Source organism: Elephas maximus, chromosome 17, assembly GCF_024166365.1.
Source record: "Elephas maximus indicus isolate mEleMax1 chromosome 17, mEleMax1 primary haplotype, whole genome shotgun sequence".
NCBI classification, from domain to species: Eukaryota; Metazoa; Chordata; class Mammalia; order Proboscidea; family Elephantidae; genus Elephas; species Elephas maximus.
This window is the reverse complement of record NC_064835.1, coordinates 45,672,140-45,699,894: the sequence shown is the minus strand read 5'-3', so window position 1 is coordinate 45,699,894 and position 27,755 is coordinate 45,672,140. Positions and strand designations below refer to the sequence as shown.

At 42.2% G+C, this 27,755-nt stretch overlaps 1 gene segment (V, D, J or C); it reads right to left on the bottom strand.

Annotated features, from left to right (window-relative positions):
• LOC126060252 (immunoglobulin kappa variable 4-1-like) overlaps nt 1-26,561 on the bottom strand; it is a 188,912-nt gene extending 162,351 nt beyond the window's left edge. Inside the window, 1 exon segment of the V gene segment in view lies at nt 26,478-26,561. Coding sequence covers nt 26,478-26,526 — 49 coding nt within the window.
• Between the last annotated feature and the right edge of the window lie 1,194 nt (nt 26,562-27,755).

Here is a 27,755-nt window from a genome sequence, read left to right as displayed (position 1 = left end):
CTGTTCCAGGAGAGAGGATATTTGCAAACCTAGCGATGGAGTTTTCTCTTCAGAGTAATCCTTCCATTCAGAGCTACGATTTTGAAATGAGACATGAAAAAATGCTACAAGCAACACGGGCCTGTCCACCTATCGCAGATAGAGATTATTTTGGTTTGGTTGTTTCTTGTATCCCTGATTGCACAGCATCTCTGCATCATCCCATGTGCCTGTCAATGCAGGTTCCTGCCAGCAGATGGTGGTGACACAGTCTCCAGGACCCTGACTGTCTCCCTGGGAGAGACTTCCCAGCAGCTGAAGGGGAATAATTCACATGATTTGAACTCATTGAATTTGATTGAGTGTTGTTATAGGCCTATCTTAGCAAGTGTTTGAAAAGAAAAGTGTTTCCTGCTGTTGTTTGGAGGGTGTCCTCTAAGTGTCAGTTATGTCAGGACGGTTGATTGCCTTGTTCAGTCTCCTACATCCTAACTGACCGCACTGCATGCTGGATGTGCTACAGAGCCTTTACTGCTCTGAGGCCCTCTCGACGCTGGCCGAGTCCATGTACCTGGTGAAGGGGCCACACCAGTATACCTGGGGGTGGAATGAAAGTCCAGAACTCAAAGAGGCCTACCAGTTGCTTTGTTCCTTTAAGAAAAAAGGCACACAGTAAAGATGCTGAGGTAGAATGTATATTCCTCCTTACACCTTGTCTACTGGGCACACAACAAAAATGGGGGGGACAATATTTCACACCATTTTGTGCCAGCTTATAGAGGACAGTTCTCATAAATAAAAGCTTAAGATCACCTTCAACTAGGGGGCATCAGCCACCAGACCTCAGCCAACATGCTGCCTGGCATCCCAGGAAGAGCCTCCGGGTCGTTTTCAGACCCCCGAGCTCATCTCGACTTGATCCCTGGATTCGTGCTCTACTTAGCCAGTTGCCATGTTGTCAGCTGAGACTCCTGGTGACCCCGTGTGTGTAAGAGTAGAACTGGGCTCCGTAGGGTTTTCAGTGGCTGACTGGTCTGAAGCAGGCCAACTTGCCTTTCTCCTGATAAGCCTCTTGGAGACTCAAACTTCCAGCCTTTTTCTCAGCAGCCAAGTGTTTGAACTGCTTGCACCACCCAGGGCCTCCTGAGCTCCAGTTCAATAACCTGCTGCTGTTGAGTCACTTCTGAGTCATAGAAACCTTTTTGGACCGAGTAGAGCTGCCCCATAGGGTTTCTTTATGGAAGCAGGAGCTCTAGTTAACCCACTGCCCTTGGGTTGATCCTGACTCACAGCGGCCCTCTAGGACAGAGTTGAAGTGCTGCATAGAGTTTCCAAGGGTGTAAATCTTTAACGGAAGAGCACTGCCCCATCTTTCTCCTGCAGAGTGGATGGTGGATTCAAACCAAAGACCTTTTGGTTACCATTCGAGCACTTTAACCACTGCAAAACCAGGGCTCCTTGTTAGGAGGGCCAAACATTGGAGAGTGGAGATTCTGTACTTCTTTTGTATTTAGGAAACCCTGGTGGCGTACTGGTTAAGGGTTAGGCTGCTAATGAAAAGGTTGGCAGTTTGAATCCACCAGGCGCTCCTTGGATACCTTATGGAGTGATTCTACTCTGTCCTTTGGGATCCCTATGAGTCCCTTTCCACTCCACCACAAGTTTGCTTTTTGGTTTTTGGTTTTTGGTCCTAAGTCAACAGCACACTAGGGGGCACTCAGGTCAAATTGTTGACATGTTTCTCCTGTTTCAGCTTGGAGTCCAAAATGTCTGTATTTGCCTGACACATTAAAGTGTTACTGTTATAAAACCAAAAAAACCAAACTCACTGCCATTGAGTCAAATTCTTCCTGTCTCTCTGTCTCCCTTTTCCTGTCCCTGTCCCTCTGTTTGCCTGCAGATATCAATCTCAGGCAACTTTTATAAGAGTTTTTCCACTATCTTTTTTTTGGTACAAGTTCTGAGGGTAAAAGAGCTTTGTTACGAGCAATATTAATTGTACAGTTTGAATCCAGGGTACATCAGTTTTAATGAATCCTGTAACTTTAGTATCAACACAGAAATAAAAGATATTGCTCTTTTGCTACTCAGAAATATTATTGACAAGTAAACATTTGCTATACTTTTTTTAATATAATCAACAAGTTTTGCCCTTTTAAAAATGAAAATAATTCATAAAAAAAAAAACCAAACCCATTATCTTCATGCTACTTCCAAATAATGGTTACTCTATATATGTCACAGCAGAAGTGAGCTCCAGAGGGTTCCCTTCCCTGTAATCCTTATGGAAGCTGATTTCCTGGCCTTTCTGTGGTGGCACCGATGGGGGGTTTATGAGTCATCAATCTTTGGTTTAGTAGGTGAGTGCAATCTGTTTGTGCCACCCAGAGACTCCTTGAATCTTTACTTTGCCTTAAATAAATAATGCTGGTACATTCTGGGACGGACAATTAAGATTAATTCTCATAATTAGTTTCAAATTTCACCCAGGACTGCCAAGATATTCGGGTATAAGAGAACCAAATAAGGAGGTTTCTAATTTCCAAGGAAAAGAATATGAAAGTGGAGTGAGATCTGCCCAAGGAAGTTTCTATCTAGGTCTTATAGCCTCTAAATTTTTGTTCAACTGTATGGTTTTCCCTGACTATTTTAAAAAAAAAAAAAAAAATTTTTTTTTTTTAATTCTAGGGAGCTCAAATTTCTTTGATGAGGTTTCATTTTATCATATCCTGTTATTTCATTCTATCCCTTTTAATTCAATTTGATTTGATTCAAATTGATTCCATTATATTTGATTCATTACTGAACCTAACAGAACAACTTTATATATATGCATGTAAAGAAAGAGAAATAAGATAGAATATTCATCAAGGTCAACAAGTGGTTACCAGGAATATCATATTCACTACCTGAGGCATAAAAATTCTTTCCTCTTTTCCCCTTGCCTTAAACTGGGCTATTGGCTGTGTATGTACGAGAGACAATTTTTTCTTTCCTATCAAGCTCTTTTGACTTGAGGCTCTTTAGGAGTTTCATTCACTGAGTCCCAGGGAAAGAGAGTTTGTAGCACTAGATTCCAACATTCTTAATCAATTAACCTGGTATCACCATATACCAGACAATATTTTTTAGCAGGAATCTGTTTTTTGTTTTTTTAATTGTACTTTAGATGAAGGTTTACAGAACAAACTTTTTTTTCATCAAACATTTAGCACACACAGTGTTCTATGACATTAGTTGACCACCCCATGACATGTCAACACTTTTCCTTCTCAATCCTTTGTTCTCTATTGTTATCTTTCTTATTCTCTCCTGCCTTTCAATTCCTGTCCCAGGGCTGGTGCACTCCTTTAGCTTTGTTTTGTTCCTTGGGTCTGTTCAACCTTTGGCGGAAGGGTAAACTTCAGGAGTGAACTCATTACTGAGCTGAAAGCATGTCAGGGGCCATACTCTCAGGGTTTCTCTAGTCTCTGTCAGGCCAGCAGGTCTGGTCTTTCTTTCTGAGTTTGAATTTTTTCTACATTTATCTCCAGGTCTTTCTGGGAACCTCTATTTTAGTCTCTGTCACAGCAGTCAGTGATGGTAGCAAGACACCCTCTCGTTGTACTGGACTCAGTCTGGTGGAAGCTGTGGTAGATTTGGTCCATTAGTGCTTTGGACTAATCTTTCCTTTGTATCTTTAGTTTTCTTCATTATTCCTTACTCCCAAGGCAGGGAGACAAGTGGAGTACCCTAGATGGCAGCTCACCGGCTTTTAAGGCCCCAGACACTACTCACCAAAGTAGAATGTAGAACATATTCTTTACAAACTATGTTATGGCAGTTGAGCTAGATATACCCCAAGATCACAGTCCTCTCAGCCCTCAGCCCAGCAATTCGGTCCCTTAGGGAGTTTGGATGCATCTACAGAGCTACCATGACCTTGTCTTGTACAAGTTGTGCTGGCTTCTGTGCTATTGTGTACTGCCTTACCCTTCACTAAAGTTTCTACTTAACTACTGGATACCAGACAATCTCGAATGATCTCAGGTCCAGCTCATTATTTGCAGACACTCTGTGGATCAGCATGGTGGGTGTGGGGAATGATTCCTTTTTTAGGTTACCTGAGCGAGAACCATGCAGGATGGCCCTAGACACTCATCTGTCCATCTTCAGGGTCTCTGATGTTTTCTTACACTGTCAGGGCCATGTGCAATGTGTCCTTGACATGAATACTGCATTTTACAATCCAAAGTGACCACTACTCTAGGCAGGACCAACTTTCTGTCTGTTGGTTTTCCTCTAAACACAGAAGACACTTGTTTAATTTCTCATAGGAGAGGCCCACCCTCCCCTTGGTCCTCTCCACACTGCTGCACCCACCAAGGGATTTGCATATTGTTCCCCAGGGAGGACCTTCCCTGGCCAAGTCTGAGATACAAGTTGAGCTCTAATCTGCCTTTCCTTACCAGGACTCAGCAGATCAACTTCTAAAATGAGGTTTCCTGATCAGCTCCTGGGGCTGTTAATGCTCTGGATCCCTGGTGAGGATAAAGGGGGGATGGGAAAGAAGAAGGAGATGGGGAGGGTCAGCTCTCAGGGCACCACTGCTTCCCCTGTGCATTCTGTTCTCAAGTTAGGGGAGGATGTCACACACACTGTGGGAGAAATGTGGTGTTCAGACCTGTGAAACTCAGGAGAACAAGAACAAGAGGGACCTGATCTCTGGTGAAGATTTTAGAAAAGAAAGGGGCTCTTTTATGCTTGGCATTCTCAGGCTATTTTTCTTTTTTTTAATTGTCTGGTTTAGGGTATGTATAGTAATTTCACACACACACAAAAACACTCACACAAAACAATTAATTAGTCTGAAATAAATAGCAAAAGGGAATCTTGAAAATCCTCCTTAATATTGGCATGTAACCTTTCATTTCTCTCTCATAATTTTAACTTGCAATGGGGATACTGTGGTGACTCACACTCCAGTCTCTCTGTCAGTCATGCTTAGAGAGCCAGCCACCATCTCCTACAAGTAGAGTCAGAGCCTCCTACGTAATGATGGTTACACTTATCTGAACTAGGACCAACAGAAGCCGGGCCAGCCTCCACAGCTCCTAATCTATAGGGCATCAAGCCTGTTCTCTCAGGTCCCAGTGGGTCAGGAGCAGATTTCACTCGGAAAATCAGCAGGGAGGAGGCTGAGGATGTTCCAGTTTATTACTGACAGCGAAGTATACGACTTCCTCCCACAGTAGTCCAGCCCTGCACGCAAACCTCTCTGCTTGGGGTGTCCTAGCTGCCCAAATGTGTGGCCTGTGTGGGGAGCAGTCCCAGCAGATTCTCTGAGGCTGCTAAGAGGAAGATGTCGGAGACCTCAGGGGAATAGGTTGAAGCTGAGGACTCTAGACCATGTGTGCCTCTGCTACACCTCAGATGCTGCCTGTTCGTGGCCGGTCAGCTGCACCAGTCTTGACCTGGCAGAGCCAGCAGGGAGAATGGAGGACGTCCAAGTGCCTCTGAGCAACTAGACAAGATGTCAGGAGAGCTGACTGAGAGCTCATCCTAATCCTCCTGCCTGTGTACATTTGTCAGTTAAATTTGTTCAGTATGACAGGCATACATTTGACAGAGACAGTAGCAACACAAGTTGAATACATGTGGAGGTTAAGTAGGCTTTTTGTATATTTCATCAGGATAATATTTGATGATATTTAGCCATTAGTATTTTCCCACTTTCCCAACACCCCATTTCTTATTTTACCACTTGCGGTTCCCCTTGAATTAAGATAGTTGAAATATGATTCTCTATTAGATGTCCTCAGGGGGAGTGTGGCTAAGAAGAATTTGTGAAGATGCCGGTTTTTGAGCTTCCAGAAATCCTTTTGTAAATATATAGGAGACACAAGATGCTAATTCTGCAACCGTTGAATTTCCCCAATTACTTTGTGTTGAGAAAAATGATTTCGAGAAATTTTATAAGTTGGGTTTTAAAAATAAAAAGCAAAGTGAAAGATGTAGAATGACATTTACTCCATAAACTACTAGAAGGACACAGAATGAAAGAAATGTTTTTTCTTTCTAAAGGTAAGATTTTTAAGACTCTGTCCATATTTATGCCTATTCCCACGAAAGGTAATCCAACTGAATGTGGAAATCATCGAACAATATTCTTTCAAAAGTGGCTACAGCATTATATTGGCAGTGAACTGCTAGAAATGCAAGCCAGATTCAGAGAGCAACCTGGGACAAGGGATATCATTGCTAATGTCAGATGGATCCTGGCTAAAAGCAGATAATACCAGAAAGATATTTACCTGTGTTTTATTGACTATGCAAAGGCATTCCACTGTGTGGTTTGTAACATATTCTGGATAACATTGCGAAGAATGGAATTTCCAGAACACCTAAATGTGTGCTTGAGGACCTGTGCATAGGTCAACAGGCAGTCATTCAAAGAGAATAAAGAGGTGCTGCATGGTTTAAAGTCATAAAATGTGTGTGTCACAGTTGTATCCTTTCATCATACTTATTCAGTCTCTATGCTGAGCATATAATTTGAGAAGGTGGATTATATGAAGAAGAATGAGGAATCAGGGTTGGAGGAAGACTCTTTAGCAACCTGCATGATGCAGATGACACAAACTTGTTTGCTAAAAATGAAGAGGACTTGAAGCATTTACCGATTAAGATCAAGGACCATAGCCTTCAGTATGGATTACACCTCAACATAAAGAAAGCAAAAATCCTCACAACTGGGCCAAGAAGTAACATCATAATAAAAGCACAAAACACTGAAATTGTCATGGATTTCATTGTCCTTGTATCCATGATCAATGACCATGGAAGCAACATTGAAGAAATCAAAGGATGCATTGCACTGGGAACATTGGCTGCAAAAGACCTGTTTAAAGTGTTAAAAAGCAAACGCTTCACTTTAAAGACTTAGATGCATGTGAACCAAGCCATGATGTTTTCAATCGCCGCCTGTACATGTGAAAGTTGGGCAATGAATAAGGAAAACCAAAGAAGAATTGATGCCTTTGAATTATTGTGTTGGTGAAGAATATTGAAGATACCATGGACTTCTAGAAGGAACAAATTTGTCTTGGAAGAAGTACAACCAGAGTGATCTTTACTCCTAAAGGAGGGAGGGTGGCGAAACTTCGGCTCACATACCTTGGATATGTTCTCAGAAGGGATCAGTCCCTGCAGAAGGACATTATCCTTGGTAAAGTAGAGGGTCAACAAAACAGAGGAAGGTCCTCAAAGTGATGGATTGACTCAGTGGCTACAACAATGGGCTCAAGCATAACAAGAACTATGAGGATGGCCTAGGACTGGGCAGTGTTTCATTGTGTTGTTCATATGGTTGCTAAGAGTTGGAACTGACTGGATAGCACCTAACAACAACAACAACAAAAATGAGTAATATACTGATGAGATTTTTTTTTTCTGCAACTCCAAAAATCAGAAATGTAAAATGGTTGGTATGAATAGTAACATTCAAGGTGAAAAAACATTGATAAAAATCTGGTACTGTCAAATATTGAAATATATCCTTATCAGTCAGGGATTTTGATTGCAAAGAAGAGAAACCAACCAAGTCTAAACTAAGCAGAAAATGAAATGATTCCTGGGTGACATGCAGATTTGAGTGAAATTGTACAGATCATGGTGTAGAAAATGTACATGAAACGAGCTGGCAAAAGCACAGTTCATGATAAATCAGAGAAAGAAGCTGTTTGTGTATGATCCCACCACCGCCACAGATGGACTGGCTCCATCACCACTGGACACCAGTGATGGAACACTGGATATTGGAAGCCTCTGCAACCATTCTGTTTGCAAACATTGTTGACTCTGTGAATTGAGCATTAGTACCATTTCCTCATGAGCAGTTTCAATAAGTGCTCTTCAAGAATGTTTTTCCATTCCAAACTGTAATTGACCAAAATCAAACCCATTACCATTGACTTGATTCCAATTCCTAGCAACCATATGAGTTACAGAGCAGACCCGAGCTCCATAGACTTTTCTGTGCCGTAATCTTCATGGAAGCAGACCTCTAAGGCTTTCTTCTGCGGCTCCGCTGGGTGGGTCCCAACTGCCAAGCTTTAGTTTAGTAGCTGAGCGCGAACTATTTGCACCACTCAGTGACCTGCAGCAATTATGGCAGGAAAACTAAAATATAACTATTGTTATCAGAGAATCCCAAAAAAAACATTTTTACCATATTCAAATAGTACTGCCCTATTCAAAAAGTAAGAAGCATGCAGTGTGGAAGTTTTTGAACCAGAATCCATTGATCTAAGGATTTCACCATTACACTCTGTGGTTCTTTGCATAAATGTTTGTTTGGCACACCCCAACCTGAGCTCACACCTGCTGATCTGAACCTCATAAAGAGCTACGAAGTACAGAAACTGTTGAATCAGTGTGTGCTGTCTTGGGCATGTTCTCAACAACAACAACAAGAAAACAACACCCTTTCCCATCGAGTCGATTCCAACACAGAGTGACATATAGGACAGAGCAAAACTGCCCCATAACGATCCCAAGGTGCGGCCAGTAGATTTGGACTACTAACCTTTTCGTTAGCAACCATAGCTCTTAGCCACTGTGCAATCAGGGATAACACAACCAAGTTGAAAAAAAAGAAAAAACAAAGCTATGAAATAGAATTTCTTGGGGGATGGAATCTGAGCAACATCACACAAAGAGAAGCTGCAGGATGGGCACCACCCAGATGCTAGGCTCCTGCTCTACTATGTTCCAGGTGAGACAAAACCTGAACATGGAGTTTTCTCTCCAGAGTGATCCCCCTATTCAGATAGGTCTACGATTTGAAAAGAGATGTGAAATAAATGTTACAAGCCACACAGGCCTGTCCACATTACCCAGTTAGAGACCATTTTGGTTTGATTTTCCTTCTATCCCTGATGGCACAGTATCTCTGGATCATCCTTGGGTGCCTCTCATTTTAGGTCCCAGGGGGCAGATCCTGCTCCCTAGGTGCCAGAATCTCTGCTGTCTCCCAGGAGAGAAAGTCTCCATTAGCTGCAGGGCCAGTCAGAGTCTCCTCTACACTGACTGGAAACACTACTCAGGCTGGCAACTGCATAAACCCGAGGAGGGGCCTACAGGCCTCATTCACCTCACTTCCTCTATGCATGTTGTGATGCTGAAGAGGTTTCAGCAGCACTTTCAGAATGGTAGAGACTAGAGAGAAAGGCCTGGTGATCTAGTTCAGAAAAAGCAGCCAATGAAAACCCTTTGGATGACAACATTCGGATGTTATTGTGCATGGGGTCATCATGAGTCAGGGGCTGACAAGATGGCAACTAACAAGAAGAAAGAACCATGATTTCCTTCAGTCACTAAATTAATCTTGGGCGCCCAGGGTATTAATTTAAAGAGGAATTGAAAACTAATGAAAATAGAACATGAGAAAGCTGTCACATGTTTCTAGGGTTATACGGTTAATGAGTTACAGGCTGGCCTTTGAAAGAATGAGTCCCACTGAAAGACATGGAGAGAGGAGAAAAGGTCAGTAAAATAGAAGCTTAGAGCAGGAAAACACCTTCATTGACATTGACCAGGATGGCTTGGCTGGAAAACAGCATTCATGGTAGGAAAAAGTAAGGCAGAAATACTATCTTCTGTGAGGGAGGTTAAAAATATGAAGGATCCAGGTTTAATACTGGGTTAGGTGCAGACTTGTGAGGGATGATGGTAAAAAAAGGAAAAAGTCCGATAAAATAATGAATTAAAATGAGAGCTTTCTAGAGTCAAGAAGGCACAAGGAAGAGAGAACTGATCTTTCAGGGTAGAAAACTCACTGGACCCTTTCCCGAATCAGTCATGTGATCTATCCATGCGAAACAAGGAGGTTTCTGTGATATGAAAGGTCCTGAAAAAGCCCACAAGGGATTTTTGCAGCATTCTTTTTTCTATATTTTACCACAAAAGGGGATCCAGAAGAAGCCACATCCCTTAATTTTCCCTTGGAACCTAGAAATCCTGTAAGGAATTCTTCAGGAGATGTGGCCTTTGGGGCAGACAGAGGAAGCGTGCATATTCAGGGCTGAGCAGAAAGGAAGCAGCTGGTGCAGTGAAGACTCACTGGCCTGTAGCCCTTGGGAGGGTTTGTGTTCGAGGCTGAAGCACTGTGGGAGGTGGATTATCATAATCTTGCTGGCAATAATAAACTGAGATGTCTTCAGCCTGGAAGTTGGTGATGGTGAGTGAAGTCTGTCCCAGACCCACTGCCACTGAACCGGTCAGGGACCCCAGAACCCCGTTTCGATGCATAGTAGATGAGCAGCTTAGGAGCCTGTCCTGGCTTCTGCTGGTACCAGGCTAAGTAGCTGCTCACACTCTGGCTGGCCTTGCAGTTGATGGTGACTGTTTCTCCTTGAGACTTAGCCAGAGAGGCTGGAGACTGGGTCAGCGCAATGTCCCCACTGGCACCTGCAAGCAGAGTAGATAATTACCATGCATATATGTATACACACACTTTTTCACGTATACATTAAAAGATACCATTTATACCACAACATTTAGTGATATTATATATCAGCAAATAGTTGGTTCCATTTTACAAATAACTGTCATTTCCCACTCTATGTTAAAGTCATTTTTCAACTCTAGAAAGATACTACTCTAGAGAGATTGAAACACTTTTCATTTCTCACCAGAGGCCCAGAGCAACAGGGACATGAGGACCAGAGTGTGTGGCACCATCTTGCTGGCCCTGCCTGCCTGATGCAGATCAGCTCCCATAGCAAAGGCCCTGTTTATAGTATCTGAGCAGCCAGCCTGTTGTTGGAGGGGCCTATGCAAAGCAGTCAGTGAATGGAAAGCAAATTACATGGGCGACAGTTTGTGAAACTAGGCAATGTACTTCAAGAGCCAAATATATCACATAAAGTATAATTTTATGATTAGAAAAGACAAAGCAGGTTCACAGAAGCTCTAAAATCTCTCAAAGAAAAAAAAAAGAAAACTCGTAGTCCAGTGGATTCCAGCTCATGACAACCACATGTGTTACACAGTAGAGCTGCTCCATAGGGTTTTCTTGCCTGTATTCTTTATAGAAGCAGACTGACAGGCTTTTCCTCCAGGGTACCACTGGGTGTGCTCAAACTGCCAACCTTTAGGTTAGCAGCCCATCACAACTGAATTGCTTGAAACACCTAAAATTTAATGAAGAGCTTCAATTTTAACTTAAAAACAATTTTAAATCAGTTCAGGCTACATGAATGTTGGATTAGTTTCCTTAAAACAACAGGTTCGTAAAGCAATAAAAAAAGCTGGAAAAAAAATTGAAGGAAAGGGAAGAATATGGGAAATTTTTTCCTCAATGTTTGATAAAAAATTTATAGCTAGAAAATATCTGAGCTCTGAAGATACTTGTATCCTGAAGGATACCTAAAAGACACTGCAAGCACTTGATATTAGATTCCGGGGCTGTGGAGGGGCCAGAGAAATGGAAGACAGGCCCCGAATTTACTCGTATTGAAAGTCCTCAGGCAGTCTATATTGAGGTAGCGTCCAGGAGGGCTTCGATCTCAGAGGAAATGTGAACCAAAGAGAAAGTGGAATCTTTCATGCCCACATTGGGTAGGACATGATAAGAGGGCTCTAGAATCATTTGTGGAAATGGAGAGGGAAAAAGAAGCAGGATTTCCTTGTAAAGTTGTGATTGAATGTCAACTCTTCAAAGAGTTTCTTTCCAGGTATGGATGGTCTCGGTGGGCCTGGAACTCTTCAGCCTTGAAGGTGAGACTTCATCTCTCTTACTTTGGATGTATTATCAGGACGGATCAGTCCCTGCAAGAGATCATGCGTCATAAAGGAGAGTGTCTGAGAAAAAGAGAAAGAGCCTCAAGGAAATGGGTTGACACAGTGGCTGCAACATTGGGCTCAAACATAGCAAAGGCTGTGAGGTCGGCTCAGGACCAGCGGGTGTTTCTGTTTGTTGTACACAGAGGGTCACTATCAGTTGGCCCCAATGTGATGATGCAGAACAACAACATGATATGAATACGAATGTGATTCAACAGAAATAACAGGGAACAGAAGGAGCTCTGTTCATACTTCACATTTGGCCATTATATGAGTTTATTCAAAGAAACAGATGACATACTTAACATTGTATGCAAGGTACAGAAAACAAAAATGGGCACACTTCAGATCTGAAGAAGAACGAGTTGAATTTCTACAAATTAGAAATAGAGTCACCAAAATTTTAAAACTCAATAGCAGACAGACTTCCACTTGTAGGCTAAATGGAATAACAAGGAGAAGATGTACCGTCATGCATGAAACAATCGAAAAATAATTAACTCATGAAAAATCATATTTAACAGTTAATGCACTCAGCTCCTAGTCCAAAAACAGTAGCCTCAAAATCAAGAAAAATAAAATAAACAAAAACCTGGCGATCTGCTTCTGAGAAATGAATCATTGAAAATCACACCATTGACGCACGTGGGGTCACCATGAGTCAGAATCAAGTCAACAGCAAATGGCTTTTCATCTTACAGAAGTGCATCACTAGGTCTTTCTTCCAAGCCCTTCAGGGTGGATTCGAACTGTTAACCTTTCAGTAGTAGTCTAGCACAAAACATTAGCTCCAAATTGCTAGCTAAATCTTCATTTGGGGAAGATAATCCAAGACCATAGGTGCCCATCACTGCCATATTCAAAGAGTAAGTCAGAAAAGAGCACCTTCAATATTTTTTTACCACAACCCTGTGTCCTAAGACTTTCACCATCAAAGTCCCTGGCGCTTGCCGTAAATGTCCCCTCGCCACCACCCCACCCTGGGCCCAGCCCTGCTGACCTGAGCCTCATTAATGGAGCCTTTTCTGGAGAATGGAACCTGAACAACATCACAGGAGAGAGAAGCTGCAGGATGGTGACACCATCCAGAACCTCAGGCTCCTGCTCTGCTCTCTTCCTGGAAGAGGATATTTGCAAACCTAGAGAGGGAGTTTTCTCTCCAGAGGAATCCTTCCATTCAGAGCTACAATTTTAAAATGAGACATGAAATAAATGCTACAGCAACACAGGCCTGTCCACCTATCGTAGACAGAGTTCATTTTGGCTTCACTCTTTCTTCTATCCCTGATTGCACAGAATCTCTGCATCATCCCGTGTGACTGTCATTGCAGGTTCCTGCCAGCAGGCGGCGGTGACACAGGCCTCACAGGTCTCCCTGGAAGAGCTTCTATCAGCTGAAGGGCCAGTCAGAGTCTTCTCTACACTGACCTGAGAGGCCACTTAACCTAGACAGACTCCTAAGGCCCTCACTGACTTCACTTCCACCCGCGTTGATGGGGTGCCCGCCCGCTTCAGTGGTGGTGGTCTGAGGCCAACTTCACTCTCACCATCCTCACCCTCAGATCAAAGGTAGTACAACAAACTGCTGTGTTCCAAAATCAAGATATCCTCTCATAATAATGTGACCCCAATCATAAACCTCTTACCAGGGCAGAGGTGGCAGAAGGTCTCACTTACTAGACACTGTCACAGAGACTGCTGTGGTTTATTTCTTTTGATCACGCAAAAACGTTGGCATGAAGTAGTCAGAAAATCGGCAGCTGGGCCTTCTCTGGCTCCAAAAGAGAGCAGGCTTCCTGCCCTTCCTGCTTGCTTCCTTCAAATCTGTTTCCAGCCCTCACCCTGGGTGTCACTAGGTGGCCATTTGCAGTCCCATCTGACCCTCTCTAACCTGTGTCAACCCTGACTCCCAAATGCCTTTACTGCTGCCCCAGAACAGCACCTCCTCTCTAGGGCAAAGGCTAGAGCCACTATCCCCTGGGCATTCCTGTCCTTCTGTCCCTGATCAAGTTTATGTCAGAGAACACATCTCAGGGTTGAGAAAGTACTAGAGCCCTGCTTACTCTTGTGTAAAAGCAATGCAAGTTATGTCTTTCCAAACACATTTTCACAACAACAACAACAAATCCAAATATGAAAGTGAGGAAGAGGAAATAAGTTCCTTCCATCGGGGGAAAAACAAAATGTTTCTTGTATTTTATGAGTCAGAATTTGACCTTTTTCTGAAAAGAGGTTTTTACAAAATCGATTTTGGCTGTGTCTGCACCCCTCACATTCCCTTTTCCCTACTTCTTGTTGTTAGTTGCTGTTAAGTCGATTTGATATTTAAAATTCCAAGCTTCTCCTTTATAATAATGCCCTCAGCCAAACCAAGAACGCCATGGCCCCTCTCTTATTTCATCACATTCATCTCGCAAAACCTAAACCCTGGAAACTCCACCCTCCGCATACCTGCCTCCATGGCCCTAATGTGGCTGGAGAAAAACACACGATTATTCTGATTCTCTCACCACAAATTTATGCACACTACCTCAGGACAGCCCTGAATCCTGCCTCACACTGGTACTTCATTTACCTGGTTGGTTCAGTCTCCACCCTTTCTCTTTTCTTTTCTCTTCAAGTTTTAACACCTACTTCTCATCCTACCTTTCAGCAAATGACCTCATTTCCTGTGTCTTGGATGAGCTTCCGCTAGCTCCTCTCATGCTTCTTCTGATCCACATGCGTCTACACCCCCATGTGTGTGCTTCCTTCCTTCCTTCCTTCCTTCCTTCCTTCCTTCCTTCCTTCCTTCCTTCCTTCCTTCCTTCCTTCCTTCCTTCCTTCCTTCCTTCCTTCCTTCCTTCCTTCCTTCCTTCCTTCCTTCCTTCCTTCCTTCCTTCCTTCCTTCCTTCCTTCCTTCCTTCCTTCCTTCCTTCCTTCCTTCCTTCCTTCCTTCCTTCCTTCCTTCCTATTACTGTAGATGAGCAGACAGCCTTCCTACCTGAGGCCCGGCCCTCTGCTCTTAAACCCCTGTCCCTTCCAAGGGTATTTCTTGGCATTCCTCACCTCTCTTTTCTAAACTGTCCATGTTCCCCTCACTTTAGCATCATTCCTATCAGCATGAAACAGTATTTTAAAAAAAATCTTTCAATTTCACACCTCCCTCCAGTTATGTCCTCTTTCACTCTTCTCCTTTACCTTAAAGCTCATTGAAACACTTGTATGTAGTCACCAAACACAGACTGTCTCTTTTCATACTCCCTTGGGCTCCCTCCATTAAAGTTGTTAACCCCAACTCCTCATAGAAACTGCTCTACTCAAAGCCACCGAAGACTTCCACACTGGCCAATCCAGTGGTCACTTTTCAGTCCTCTTACCAAATACACCAGTGACGTTAAACACATTGGTGACGCCTTCCTCCTTAATACAGCCTCCTCACTGAGCTCCCAGGCATCACACGTCTTCTTTTCCGTCCACACTGCTCCTTCTCAGACTCCTTTGCTGGTTCCTCCTTGTCTCCCTTGCCTGAAAGCTCAGTCCCTGGGCATCTTTTGCTCTTCATCTATGCAACACTCATTTCATTGCTTATCAGATTTAATTCTCCAGCCCATATCTCTCTGCTGAACTCTAAACTCAAGTCCAATTGTCTACTTGACAGCCAGAGGTCGAGGTCTAATACACAACTCAAACCTAAAATTCCTGATTTTTCTCCCCAAATCCACTCCTCCCAATATCTTTCCTATCTGAATAATTGTCAACTCTGCCCTTCTAGTTACTCACAGTGAAACCTTGAAGTCATCTTGAGACTTCTCATGCTCTTTGACAAAATCTTCAGGGTGCTGTACCGACAGGGTTAAACGGTTCCCCCTCCTCCCATCATATCAGGGCCTGTGAGCTCCTGATGAAGCATTCTGTGTAACAGCCCAACGTGCAACTTACTGCTGCTCTTCTCCAGACCGCTTCACCGCCCACTGCCTCACCCCCTCCATTCAGACAGGGGCAATTAGCCACAAAGCTGCCCTTCTTGCTGCCATATTGCACCCCTAGTGCACTCTGATATGTGGTGTCCAGTTCCTGAAAATGCCAACGTATTCTCAGAAATTTCATGAGCTCTGCATAACCCTACAACTGCCCTAGACTCCCCAACCTCGGGGAGCTTGATTTTAAACTTAGTCTCTGAACTCCTGGCTTGACTGGCTTGCAATAAATTCTACCTAATCTTTCTCAAAGGCCTGGTGTCTCTCAATTGAATTGAAGGGTCACAGGGAGCAGGACTCACCCTCGTCAGATTACAATATTGTATATTTATGTTCAAAATATGCCACTCCTCATCCCCTCCACTGCTACTACCATCACCAAAGCAATTGTCCTCTCTACCTGGATGATGGTAATGGCCAGCTAACTGATACTTCTCCTGCCCTTGTCCCCCAAAGGGTTCCTGTTAAGCTACAAATCAAATCATGTCCTCTTTTGAAAACTACTCCAGTCATTCTCACATCCTTTAAAATGAAAAGAAAATCCTTAAAGTAGCTTACAAATCCTACAAAATGAGCCCCTTCATTATTTTTTTGACCTTATCGCCCACACTACCCTTCACAACGCTGCTTCACCAACACTGGCTTCCTTGCCTCTTTCCCAACATACTGGTTACATTTCTGCCTCAGAAATGGGTGATTTCCTCTAACTACAGCACTTTTGCCTGGAGTTAATCCTATGACTCATTTTCTCACCAACACTGAGTTCATTTCTTCTTAGTGCAGCCTTCCATCACCATCTATTGTACAGGAATTGCAAAAACACCCCGATTCTCTGTCCCTCCCTGTTTCCATACTCCTGGTGACATGACTTCGTAGCTGGTCCTATTAGGGCATAAGTGCTATTTGTCCTCTCCTTAAATATGAATTGGCTGTGTGAATTGTGTTGATAGATAACATGCAGCAAAATAGACACTGTGCCAGTATTGAACCTAGACTTCAACAGTACTCATGTGCTTTTACTTACTCTCTTGGAATTCTGCCAATTGCTATCACAACAAACTAGTTTCACTCTGGCAAGTGTTTAGAGAAATGTGGCCAAGTCACCTCAATAGCCACATCTGATGGCCAGCCAACTACAGACATGTGAAAGTGACCTGAGCCTTTCTACATGAGCTAGCACCCACCTGACTTGCCAGATAACTGTAAATGCATGAACTTTCCAGACAAGATCAGTCAAGACTGGTCCATATCAACAGAACTCTTTATTGGTCCAACTCACCAATAGGCATGAAAGCAATAAAAATACTTATTGCTTCTAGCCACTGGGTTTTGTGGATGGTTTATGTGGATGGCAAGGGCTAACTGATACATCATCCTTATTCAAAGTGCTACTCATCTGTTGTGGATTGAAATATGTCCCACAAAAATGTTTGTCAACTTGGCTAGGCCATGATTTCCAGTATTGTGTGGTTGTCCAAGATTTTTTGATCTGATGTGATTAACCTATGTGTTATCAATCCTACATCTATGATGTTAATGAGGCAGAATTAGAGGCAGTTACATTAATGAGGCAGGACTCAAACTACAGGGTTAGGATTATCTTGACTTGATCTCTTTTGAAATATAAAAAAGAGACTCAAGCAGAGAGTAGAGACTTCTACCACCAAGAGTGAAGAGCCCGGAGGGGAGCTAGTTCTTTGGACTGGGTGTCTCTGTGCTGAGAAGCTCCTAGACCAGGGGGAAGATTGATGATAAAGACCTTTCTGCAGAGCTGACAGAGAGAGAAAGCCTTCTACTAGAGCTGGCATTCTGAATTGGGACTTCTAGGCTCCTAGACTGTGAGAGAATAAATTTCACTTCATTAAACCCATCCCCTTGTGATATTCCACTTATAGCAGCACTAGATAAATAAGACAACATCTTACACCAGCAAGCTCTTATTCCTTCCGCCTCTTTATTTTTCTTCATTTCAGTTACAAAATTACTTAGTAAATTTTAACTTCTCCATGTGTTTATTTTCCATCTTCCCCATCTAGGATGAAAGCAATGTATCTGAGTATGACACATAGTAAGCTCTCAATGAATATATCTTGAGTGAATAAACGACATGGAAACTTTAACATCTATTCTTTGAAAATATTTCTCATTGTTAGAGAAAAGATGTTGTTATGTACATAAGAATCCTCACAGTATACTGATCAAGTCTTTTTGAGATGACTCTGATGCCAAATTTTATCAATACATGTATTTGAGAAGGAGATACAGAAATAACACTAGAATACCTGGAGTTTTTGTATTATTACACTGAGATGAGAATGTTAATTAAATGTTGTCAGAAGTATTCAATTATAGCCGAACAAAGAACCCTGGGTGGCAGCAGTGGTTCAGTGGCAGAATTCTTGCCTCCATGCAGGAGACCTGGGTTTAATGCCCAGCCAATGCTCCTCAAACACAGGCACTACTCCTCTGTCAGTGGAGGCTTGCATATTGCTATGACATTGAACAGATTTTAGGGAAACTTCCATACTAAGACCAACTAGGGAGAAAGGCATGGAGATCAACATAGAAAAATCAGCCAGTGACATCCCTATGAATTACCATGACCCGATCCCATTCTGCATGAAATCACTATTGTTGTAGGAACCACAGCAACTAACAAGAAAAAAGAAACATGATTTCCTTCAGTTAACAAGTTAGACTGGGGTGCCCAGGGAATGAACTTAAAGTTGTCAGTTAATGAAAAAAGATGTGGGAATAATATCATTTATTTCTAGAGTGAAAGCTTAATGAATTAGACACTTGCTTTTGAAAGAATGAAAACCACTGAAAGAAGTGGAGAGAAGAGAAAGGTCAATAAAAAAGGAGGTACAACAGAGAAACACCATCAGTGACACTGACCAGAAAGGCTTGGCCAAAAAGGGGATGTGTGGAAGGAAAAAGAAAGAGAAGAATACTTCCTTGTATGGGGGAGGTTCAGAAAATGAAGGGTTAAAGATTTAATCTTGGGATAGTCAAGAGTTAAGGGGTAATTACAGGGAAAGGAAAAAGTCAGGGAGACAAGGAATTAAACTGGGAATATTCCAGGGTGAAGATGGCACAGGGAAGAGAGAACTCAACTCTCAGGGTGTAAAACTCACTGAGTGCTTCTCCAGATGAGCCTTGTGATCTAGCCATGTGAAACATGCAGGTTTCTGTACTATGAAAATTCCTGACATGAGAAAGGCTATAAGAAATGTTTATAGCATTTTTCTATAGTAATGTCCCACAAAAAGGAGTTTAGAAAAGTCCTTGACTCTTACTTTCCTCAAGGGCCAAAGGAATTAGTCAAGAGATGCAGTATCTGGGTCAGACAGAGGAAGTGTGTATGTTCAGGACTGTGTGGGAAGGAAGCAGGCAGTGCAGTGAAGACTCATAGGCCTCCAGCCATGGGGAGGAGGCTTGTGTTCCAGGCTGAAGCGCTGTGAGAGGGCAGCCATAATGCTGCTAACAATAATCTGCCTCATCTTCAGCCGGGAGGCTGCTGATGGTGAGAGTGAAGTCTGTCCCAGGCCCACTGCCTCTAAAGGAGTCAGGGATCTCAGATGCCCAGTTGGGTGCCAGGGAGATAAGCAACTTAGAAGAGTGGCCTGCTTTCTGCTGGTACCAGGCTAAGGTGATGCTAACACTCTGGCTGGACTTGCTCTGATGGTGACCGTTTCTCCTGGAGACACAGTCAGGGAGACTGGAGGCTGGGTTATCACGATGTCTCCACTGTCACATGCAATCAGAGAGGACAATTACCTTGCATGCATGTATACACACACTTTTTCATAGGCACATTAAAATATGCCATTTTAAATGTGCATTTTACTGGAATACATTTCACACATAAATGAGTCAATTTTGGACATAGCCATCATTTCCCACTAGGTCTTAATATCATTGTTCAGCTCTACAAAGATACTTCTATCAAGGGATTGAGGCACTTTTCATATCTCACCAGAGACCCAGAGCAACAGGGACATGAGGGCAGAGCCTGGAACACCATCTTGCTGCCTCCACCTGCCTGATAAAAATCAGTGCACATTGCAAAGCCCCCATTTATATAATCTGAGCAGCCAGACTGGGCTTGGAGGGTCTATGCAAAGCCATCATTGAACGTGGAAGCAAACTCCATGGACAGAAAAAATAAGCAAGTTTTCCTTGGAAAGTTGCATGTGAAAGTCAATGCTCCAAGGAGTTTAACCCCAAGTGTGTATGGTCTATGCGTGTCTGGACCTCTCCAACCTTGAAATTAGTTTCAGACAGCCCAAATGATAGAACCAACAAATAGAAGCTGCTCTGGAAGAGGGCACACCCATCATGAATCCACAGAACACCTGACAAATAATTTTTCAAAGACTGATACCACCAAGAAGTCAGACATTCTTGATATCCAAGAGAATAAGATTACTAGGTTATGAATATGAATGTGATGAAAGTGAAATAACAGAGAAAAAATCGAGTCCTCCTTACACTTCAGACTTGGAAGTTACTTGAGTTTTTATAAAGAAATTAATGAAAACCTTTTTTTTTTTTTTACATTCCATGCAAGGCACAGAAAACTAAAAGCAGGGGTACTAGAGATCTGAAAAAACATTTTTCTAGAAATTACATATAGAACACACTTCTGTCAGTTTGCCATCCTGTGGGGAATTATGTGTTGCTTTGATGCTGGAAGTTATTCTGCCAGTATAATAATACCAGCAGGATCACGACAGTGGACAGATTTCAGCTGAGCTTCCAGACTAAGACAGACTAGAAAAAGGACCTGGTGGTCTGCTTCTGAAAGAGTTAGCCAGTGAAATCTTATTAATAGCAACAGAACAATATCTGCTAAATAGTGCCAGAAGATGAGTCCCTGAGGTTGAAAGACGCTCAAAAGAGGGCTCAGGGAGAGCTGCCTCCTTAAAGTAGAGTTGACCTTAATGAAATACATGGAGTCAAGTTTTCAGGACATTCATGTGCTGATGTGCCATGATTCAAAAGGAGAAGAAACAACTCAACACATCCATTAATAATCTAAATGTGGAGTGTACAAAATACGAGTCTAGGAAAACGAACACTGTCAAAAATGAAATAGAAAGCATAAACATCAATATTTTAGTCATTACTCAGCTGAAATGGACTGGCACTGGTCATTTTGAATCAGAAAATCATAAGGTCTACTATGTAGGGAATGATAACTTGAAGAGGAATGGTATTGCATTCATCATGAAAAAAAAAATACAAAGTACAATGCTGTCAGGGATAGACTAATATCCAGACATCTAAAAGGAAGACTGGTTAATTTGACTATTACTCAAATTTATCCACAAACTACTCAGGTCAAAAACGAAGAAATACAAGATTTTTACCAACTTCTGCAGTCTGAAATTGATCGTATATGAAATTAGGATGCACTGATAATTACTGGTGATTGGAATGCAAAAGCTGGAAAAAAAAGGGTCATTATTTGGAAAATATGGCCTTGGTGATAGAAATGATGCCAGAGACTGCATGATTGAATATTGCAAGACCAAAGACTTCTTCATTGCAAATACCTTTTTCCACCTGTATAATGGTGACTATACACATGGACCCCACAAGATGGAATACACAGAAATCAAATTAACTACGTCTGTGGAAGGAAAGGAGTGAAAAGCTCAATATCATAAGTCAGAACAAGGTCAGGGGTTGACTGCAAATCAGAACATCAATTACTCATATGAAAGTTCAAGTCAAAACTGAAGAAAGTTAGAACCAGTCCTTGAGAGCCAAAGAATGACCTTGAGTATATCTCACCTGAATTTAGAGACCGTCTCAGGAACAGAGTTGACACATTGAACACTAATGACTAAAAACCAGGTGAGTTGTTGAATGACATCAAGGATATCATACATGAAGGAAGCAAGAGGTCACGAAGATGACAGGAGGGAAAGGGAGACATAAATGGATGTCAGAAGAGACTCTGAGAATTGCTCTTGAATGTCAAGTAGCTAAAGCAAATGGAAAAAATGAGGAAGTAAAAAAGCTAAACAGAAGTTTTTGAAGGGCAGCTCGAGAAGACAAAGTAAAGTATTATGCTGACATGCGCAAAGGTCTGGAGATAGAAAATCAAAAGGGAAGCACATGCTCAGCATTTCTCAGGCTGAAAGAACTGAAGAAAAAATTCAAGTCTCAAGCTGCATTACTGAGGGATTCTACGAGGACAATACTAAACAACACATGAAGCATCAAAAGAATAGGTCAACTTTCAAACATTTCAGCAGGTAACATATGATCAGGAACTGATAGCAATGAAGGAAGAAGTTCAAGATGCACTGAAAGCATTGGGGAAAAACAAGACTCTGGGAATTGACCCAATACCAATGGAGATGTTTCAACAAACAGATGCAGTGCTGGCAGTTCTCAGTTGTCTATGCCTAGAAACTTGGAAGACAGGTATGTGGCCAACCTACCAGAAAAGTTCCATATTTATGCCTATTGTCATGAAAGGTAATCCAACTGGGTGTAGAAATTATTGAACAATATTCATTCAAAAGTGGCTATAGCAGTATATTGACAGGGACCTGCCAGAAATGCAAGCCAGATTCAGAAAACAATGTGGAACAAGGGATATCATTGCTAATGTCAGATGGATCTTGGCTGAAAGCAGAGAATACCAGAAAGTTTTTACCTGTATTTTATTGACTATGCAAAGCATTCAACTGTGTAGTTTTTAAAAAATTATGGATAACAATTGGGAAGAATGGGAATTCCAGAACGCCTAAATGTGCTCATGAGGGACCTGTACATAGATCAAGAGGCAGTCGTTCAAACAGAAAAACGAAATACTAGGTGGTTTACAGAAACGCTGTTGACGTAGTGGTTAAGTGCTACAGCTGCTAACCAAAGGGTCAGCAGTTCGAATCTGCCAGGCGCTCCTTGGAAACTCTATGGGGCAGTTCTACTCTGTCCTATGGGGTCGCTATGAGTCGAAATTGCCTCAATGGTACTACGTGTTTTATTTATTTTTTTGGCATGGTTTACAGTCAAAAAATGTGTGTGTCACAGTTGTATCCTTTCACCATACTTATTCAGTCTCTCTGCTGAGCAAACAACCTGACCAGATGGATTCTATGAAGAAGAATGAGGAATCAGGATTGGAGGAAGAGTCATTAGCATCCTGTATGATGCAGACGGCACAAACTTGTCTGCTGAAAATGAAGAGGACTTGAAGCATTTACTGATGAAGGTCAAAGACCACAGCCTTCAGTACGGATTACGCTTCAACATAAAGAAAACAAAAATCCTCACAACTGGGCCAGTAAGTAACATCATGATAAATGGAGAAAATACTGAAATTGTCATGGATTTCATTGTCCTTGGATCCACAATCAATGCCCACAGAAACAGCATTCAAGAAATCAAAGGATGCATTGCACTGGGCAATTTGGCTGCAAAAGACCTCTTTAAAGGGTTACAAATCAAAGATGTCATTTTAAAGACTAAGGTGTATAAGAACCAAGCCATGATGTTTTCAATCACTTCTTTTTCATGTGAAAGTTGGGCAATGAATAAGGAAGACCAAAGAAGAATTGACGTCTTTGAATTAACGTGTTGGCGAAGAATATTGAACAGACACCATGGACGTCCAGAAGAAGGAACAAATTTGTGTTGGAAGAAGTACAGCCAGAGTGATCTTTAGGAGGGAGGATGGAGAAACTTCGTCTCACATACGCTGGATAAGTTATCAGGAGGGATCAATCCCTGCAGAAGGACATTATGCATAGGAAAGTAAAGAGTCAACAAAAAAAGAGAAAGACCCTCAACGAGATGGATTGACTCAGTGCTTGCAACAATGGGCTCAAATAACAAAATTGCAAGAATGGCAATGTTTCATCATCTTGTTCATAGGGTCACTAAGAGTCGGAATTGACTGGACAGCACCTAATACCAACAACAAAATGAGCAATATACTAATGAAATTTTTTTTTTTGCAACTCCAAAAATCAGAAATGTAAAATGGTTAGTATAAATATTAATATTCAAGGACAAAAATTTTGATGAAGATCTAACACTGTCAAATATTGAAATATATTCTTATTAGTCAGGGCTTTTGATTGCAAACAAGAGAGACCAACCAAGTCTAAACTAAGCAGAAAATGAAATGATTACTGGGTGACATGCAGTTTTGAATGAAAGTCGACAGAACATGGTGGAGAAAATGTACATGAAATGAGTTGGCAAAAGCACAGTTCACGATAAAGCAGAGAAGGAGGTTGTATATGATCCCACCACCATCACAGATGGAGTGGCTCCACCACTACTGGACACCAGTGATGGAACACTGGACATTGGAAGCCTCTGCTACCATTCTGTTTGCAAACATTTTTGACTCTGTGAATTGAGCTATATCAGTACCATTTTCTCATGAAGAGTTTCAATAAGTGCTCTTCAAGTATATATTTCCATTCCCAGAAACTGTAATCAACCAAAATCAAACCCATTACCATTGACTTGATTCCAATCCATGGCAACCACATATGTTACAAAGCAGCCCTGAGCTCCATATACTTTTCTGTGCTGTAATCTTCATGGAAGCGGACCACTCATTAAGCCTTTCTTCTGTGGCTCCACTGGGTGGGTCCCAACTGCCGAGCTTTAGGTTAGTAGCTGAGCACAAACTATTTGCACCACTCAGGGTCCTACAGCAAGTGGAATAGGAAAACTAAAATATAACTATTTTCATCAGAGAATCCACAAAAGAGTATATGCCATATTCAAATAGTATATCCCTATTCGAAAGGTAAGAACCATGCAGTTTACAAGTTTATGAACCACTATCCTGTGATCTAAGAAGTTCACCATTACACTTCAAGGTTCTCTGCATAAATGTTCCCTTGCCACACCCCAACCTGAGCTCACACCAGCTGACCTGAACCTCATAAAAAGCTATGAAGGATAGAAACTGTTGAACCTGTGTGTGCTTTCTTGTGTATGTTCTCAACAGCAATAACAACAACAACAAAAAAGAAACCATTGCCAATTGAGTCAATTCCAACTCATAGGGACCTATAGGACAGAGTAGAACTGTCCCATAGAGTTTCCAAGGAGCAGCCAGTAGATTCGAACTGCTTATCTTTTGGTTAGCAAACATAGCTCTTAGCCACTGTGCAACCAGGGCTCCTACAACCAAATAAAAAATTAAAAAAAAAAAAAAAAGCTATGAAACAGAATTTCACGGGGGATGGAATCTACGCAACATCACACAAAGAGAAGCTGCAGGACGGGCACGACCCAGACGCTAGGCTAATGCACTACTATGTTCCAGGTGAGATAAAACCTAGACATGGAGTTTTCTCTCCAGAGCAATCCTCCTATTCAGAAAGAACCATGATTTCCTTCAGTCACTAAATTAATCTTGGGTTCCCAAGGGATTAATTGACAGAGGAAGTAATGAAAAAAGAACATGGTAAAACTGGCCCGTGTTTCTAGAGTGATAGGGTTAATGAGTTAGAGACTGGCCTTTGAGAGAAGGAGCGCCACTGAAAGACATGGAGAGAGGAGAAGAGGGCAGTAAAATGGGAGCTTAGAGCAGGAAAACACCTTCATTGACATTGCCCAGGAAGACTTGGCTGGAAAACAGAATCCATGGAAGGAAAAAGTAAGACAGGAAGATCACCTTCCATGAGGGAAGTTTTAAACACGAAGGGCCCAGATTTATTTATTTATTTATTTATTTAGGGCCAGAGCTCTGAGGGGTAACTGCAGAAAAGGAAGGAGTCCAGGAATATACGGAATTAAAATGAGAATGTCCTAGAGCAAAGAAGGCACAAGGAATATAGAACTAATCTTTCAGGGCATAAAACTCACTGGACCCTTCCCCAAATCAGTCATGTGATCTATCCTTGTAAAACAAGCAGGTTCCTGTGATATGAAAACTCCTAACAAAGCCTACAAGAGATTTTTAGAGCATTCTTTTTTGTATAATTTACCACAAAAGGGGATCCAGAAGAAGCCAAATCCCTTATGTTTCTCCTGGAACCTGCAAATACTCCAAGGAATTAGTCAGGAGATGTGGCCTTTGGGGCAGACAGAGGAAGCCTGCATGTTCAGGGCTGAGCAGAAAGGAAGCACTTGGTGCACAGAAGATTCACTGGCCTGTAGCCCTCTGAAGGAGGTTTGTGTTCAAGCCTGAAGCACTGTGGGAGGTGGGTTATTACCTTGCAGGCAATAATAACCTGCGGCATCATCAGCCTGGAAGTTGCTGATGGTGAGAGTGAAGTCTGTCCCAGACCCACTGCCACTGAACCGGTCAGGGACCCCAGATCCCCGTTTCGATGCATCATAGATGAGCAGCTTAGGAGCCTGTCCTGGTTTCTGCTGGTACCAGGCTAAGTAGCTGCTCATGCTCTGGCTGGCCTTGCAGTTGATGGTGACCATTTCTCCTTGAGACTTAGCCAGAGAGGTTGGAGACTGGGTCAGCACAATGTCCCCACTGGCACCTGCAATCGGAGTGGACAGTTACCATGGATACATTTATACACACACTTTTTCACACATACATTAAAATATACCATTCATACCACAGCATCTAATAATATTACATATCAGCAAATAAAATTGTTTCCATTTTGCAACTAACTGTCATTTCCCACTATTTGTTAAAACCATTTTTCAACTCTAGAAAGATACTACTCTAGAGAGATTGAAACACTTTTCATTTCTCACCAGAGGCCCAGAGCAACAGGGACATGAGGACCAGAGTGTGTGGCACCATCTTGCTGGCCCTGCCTGCCTGATGCAGATCAGCTCCCATAGCAAAGGCCCTGTTTATAGTATCTGAGCAGCCAGCCTGTTGTTGAAGGGCCTATGCAAAGCAGTCAGTGAATGGAAAGCAAATTACATGGGCGACAGTTTGTGAAACTAGGCAATGTACTTCAAGAGCCAAATATATCACATAAAGTATAATTCTATGACTAGAAAAGACAAAGCAGGGTCATAGAAGCTCTAATGTCTCTCAAAAAAAAGAAAAGAAAAGAAAACTTGCAGTCCAGTGGATTCCAACTCATGACAACCCCATGTGTTACACAGTGGGGCTGCTCCATAGGGTTTTCTTGTCTGTATTCTTTATAGAAGCAGATTGACAGGCTTTTCTTCCAGGGTACCACTCAGTGTGTTTATACTGCCAAAGCGTAGGTTAGCAGCCCATCACAACTGCTTGAAACACCTATAATCTAATGAAAAGCTTCAATTTTAACTTAAAAACAATTTTAAATGGGTTCAGATTCCATAAATGTTGGACTAGTTTTCTCAAATGAACAGTTTTGTGAAACAATAAAATAAGCTGGAAAAAAAAAAAAAAAAAAAAAAACAAGGAAAGGGAAGAATATGGGAAATTTTTGCCTCAGTGTTTGATAAAAATTTATAGCTAGAAACTGTCTGAGCTCTGAAGATACTTGTATCCTGAAGGATACCTAAAAGACACTGCAAGCACTTGTGATTGGATTCCAGGGCTATGGAAGTGTAGAGAAATGGAAAACAGGCCCAGAACTTACTCGTATTGAAAGTCCTCAGGGAGCCTACATTGAGCTACAGTCCAGGAGGGCTCTGATCACAAAGGAAGTGTGAACCAAAGAGAAAGTGGGATCTATCATGCCCACAGTGGATAGGACCTGATAAGAGGGCTCTAGAATCATTTGTGGAAATAGAGAAGGAAAAACAAGCAGGATTTCCTTGTAAAGTTGTGATTGAATGCCATCTCTTCAAAGAGTTTCAGTCCAGGTATGGATGGCCTCGGTGGGCCTGGAAGTCTTCAGCCTTGAAGGTGAGACTTCAGCTCTCTTACTTGGGATATATTATCAGGAGGGACCAGTCCTTGCAGGAGATCATGCGTCAGAAAGGAGAGTGTCAGAGAAAAAGGGAAAGAGCCGCCTCAAAGAAATGGGTTGACACAGTGGCTGCAACCTTGGGCTCAAACATAGCAAAGGCTGTGAGGACGGCTCAGGA